The sequence below is a fragment of the Tripterygium wilfordii genome, chromosome 6 (assembly GCF_013401445.1).
Source record: "Tripterygium wilfordii isolate XIE 37 chromosome 6, ASM1340144v1, whole genome shotgun sequence".
Classification (NCBI taxonomy): domain Eukaryota; kingdom Viridiplantae; phylum Streptophyta; class Magnoliopsida; order Celastrales; family Celastraceae; genus Tripterygium; species Tripterygium wilfordii.
The window spans coordinates 7,139,086-7,141,932 of NC_052237.1; the positions used below are offsets into that span (position 1 = coordinate 7,139,086).

General features: G+C 36.0%; 1 protein-coding gene across 1 annotated transcript; it reads left to right on the top strand.

Annotated features, from left to right (window-relative positions):
• Positions 1–1,084: 1,084 nt before the first annotated feature.
• LOC119999711 lies at positions 1,085–2,266 on the top strand. The gene is made up of 3 exons (XM_038847428.1): positions 1,085–1,543; positions 1,649–1,794; positions 1,899–2,266. The coding sequence occupies exons 1-3, from the start codon at positions 1,276–1,278 to the stop codon at positions 2,043–2,045; spliced, it is 561 nt and encodes a 186-aa protein (XP_038703356.1). The 5' UTR covers positions 1,085–1,275; the 3' UTR covers positions 2,046–2,266.
• The last annotated feature ends 581 nt before the right edge of the window (positions 2,267–2,847 follow it).

Below are 2,847 nucleotides of genomic sequence, written 5' to 3' on the forward strand. Positions count from 1 at the left end.
AGGTTGCAAAGTTACATATATGCGTCTTTGTATTTAAAGAAATTACATCATATGAAATTTCATATATGCGCGCGTCTCTTTCAAATTTTTTCCAACATATGACATCATCAGTTTATTATTTTTTAAAAAAAATTTCTTAAACGAAATTTCAAAATAATTTTTTCCAAACTACATGACAAAATTTGAAAAAAAAAATTACATATTCTCAATAAGTGTGAAAAAATTTTTCAAACAAGATCACTCATCGATATATTCTGAGATGAAAAAAATCTCATATGTAAATTTAATTTATCTGCACCGCATGTTTAAAATTCCACAAATCATAAAGAAACAAAACTAAGTCATTCCCAAATGAGGGAAAAAAAACACAACAAAAAAATGAAAACATTAACAAAAAAAAATTATCTTTGGTGCAAACTTTGATCCTTAATTTGATTTATAAAATGTTCGAATCTCCAAATATGTATTAGATGCAAATATTTGAGTTAGGGAGAGTTTTGTTTGTTTGTTTGGGAGGAGGTGGGTTAGGAGGTTTTGTATTCTTTTATGTGGTAACATTTTTATCTTGAATGATTAATTACAAGACAAAAGGTTAATCAAGGATCTAATCAAGGCATTTAAGTTGGAGAAATTGGCATTTGAAGCCAAAAAAAAAAAAAGCAAACGCGGATAAGGTGGCGTGGCCTGTCCTTGTCCATCCATTGGAATCTCCATCGTCATATGCTTTACAGTTTACCCTTACCCATTTAACATTTTTTTATTTCATTTCTAACTTAAAAAATTACATTTGACAGTCCGACATTGACCCCGTCGACACCGCCGAGCATGCCCCCCCCCTCCACCTGAAATCTCTCCAAGTGGCAGCCCCACCAGCTCCCATGCTCCGTTAATTTAACAAATGCCTACCATACATACGTATTACTACATATTATTGCATATTACCTAATTAATTAATTAATTAATTGATGTTCGAATCATTATATAAATAATAAACACATTGCCGTCTTTAAATGTCAACTTTCATTTTTAAATATGACCCACGTAAGAATTTGTTAGGCCGGAAACGAGACAAATAGACAAGGGCCCGCTTAATAGCTTTTAAGTCTATACATACACCCTCCCCAATTTTTACCATATCTGTGGTAAGAGAGTGTGTGCGTGTGTGGGAGCTGTTCAGAAAGAGACTGCTGCTTGCTTCACTCTTTCTCCTCCTCATCTTTATTCTTCCTCATCCTCCTTTTATTTCATCTCTGCAAGCAAGAGAGAAACAGAGAGATGGGCAACTGCCAAGCCATAGATGCTGCTGCTTTGGTAATACAGCATCCAGATGGGAAAATTGAGAGGTTATACTGGCCTGTTACAGCTAGTGAGGTGATGAAGATGAATCCAGGTCACTATGTTTCTTTGATCATTCCATTGGCGCCGTCACAGGATGAAGAAAACCAAGAGGTACAGAAAGTTGTGCGCTTTACAAGGGTTAAGCTTCTCCGGCCGAGTGATACTCTTGCTCTTGGCCATGCTTATAAGCTTGTTACTTCTCAAGGTATGTGTATTTACAGCTTCTGACTCGTTATCAAAGTCTACTGATGAATTTACTAACCTCTATAACTTTCTGTATTCACCAACAAATTCTGATTTTGCTTCGCAGAGGTTATGAAGGTGTTGCGAGCAAAGAAGTATGCCAAAACAAAGAGGCAGCAGCTAGAGTCCGCTGAGAAGACAGAGATGTCCACGGAGAAGCAGAGTTCGGGTGGTGAGCCAGGAGAGAAATCTGATACACAGAAAACCTACCAGGTACAATACAAAAAGCACATTGATTTAGGCCTCTTTCCAACAATAATACAAACAATTTGTCCACAATCAGCAAAATCTAACATTCATGATAAATGATAATACAGGGGACGAAGCAAGAGAGACATGGCACGCGGATAGCGTCAGTTAACAGCACTGCAATGAGGTCAAAAACATGGCGTCCCTCATTGCAGAGCATCTCTGAGGCTTCCAGTCCCAACATGATGACAAATGGCCCACAGAAGGCGTGTTAAGATGCTCATCATTTTGAAGATGTTCACTTCATCCTATTGGGGACTCTATCACTTAGGGGGAGAATAGATTCACCAACACAAAGGAACTGGGTAAAATTAGGTGCCAAAACCTTTGTCAAACAAGAGCAAGAAAAATTCCAACTGTTTGAAGGAAATGAATCATCTCATCTGTATAGCTACAATGAATAGAAGCAATGGATCTGATTTTGTTTTACAGTGAATACTATTGTTATATGCAATTTAAATTATCTAAGCACAAAAGTTACTTTCCAAGGTTTGGGCCCTCCATACTCTTTATGCAAGAAATCTGATCTCAAAACAAAAAAACCTAGTTGAATCACTATGTCTCAACTTTAAACAAAAACTGCAAAACAAACAAATTTATGGGACCAGCATGCATAAAAAGTTACAGACATTCCTATGAATTCTGTCCAAATAACTGTACTAATCTGATGTGTAAAAACATTTCCTTTTGCCAAGTCAATAATTGAACTGTTCTCAAGTCAAGCATGAGCAAGAACTACTAACTTATCAAGATCAAAAAAGAACTCCTATAATAGCAGAAAAATAGCATTTGACCACTTAAGGAATCAAAATGGATTAAGAAAATATAGCAAATGAAATGGGATGACATGAAATTAAGCGAGGATACGCCAAAAATTTTAAAATAGCACTTACCAATGTTGATTACTGTCTAAAATGGTTATGTGCTCTCCGCAAAATTACTGTGGCAAGCATTGAACAGAAATGGCTATACAAAAACAAATAAATTTTTTTGAAGCACAAAGGAACTGTATAACTG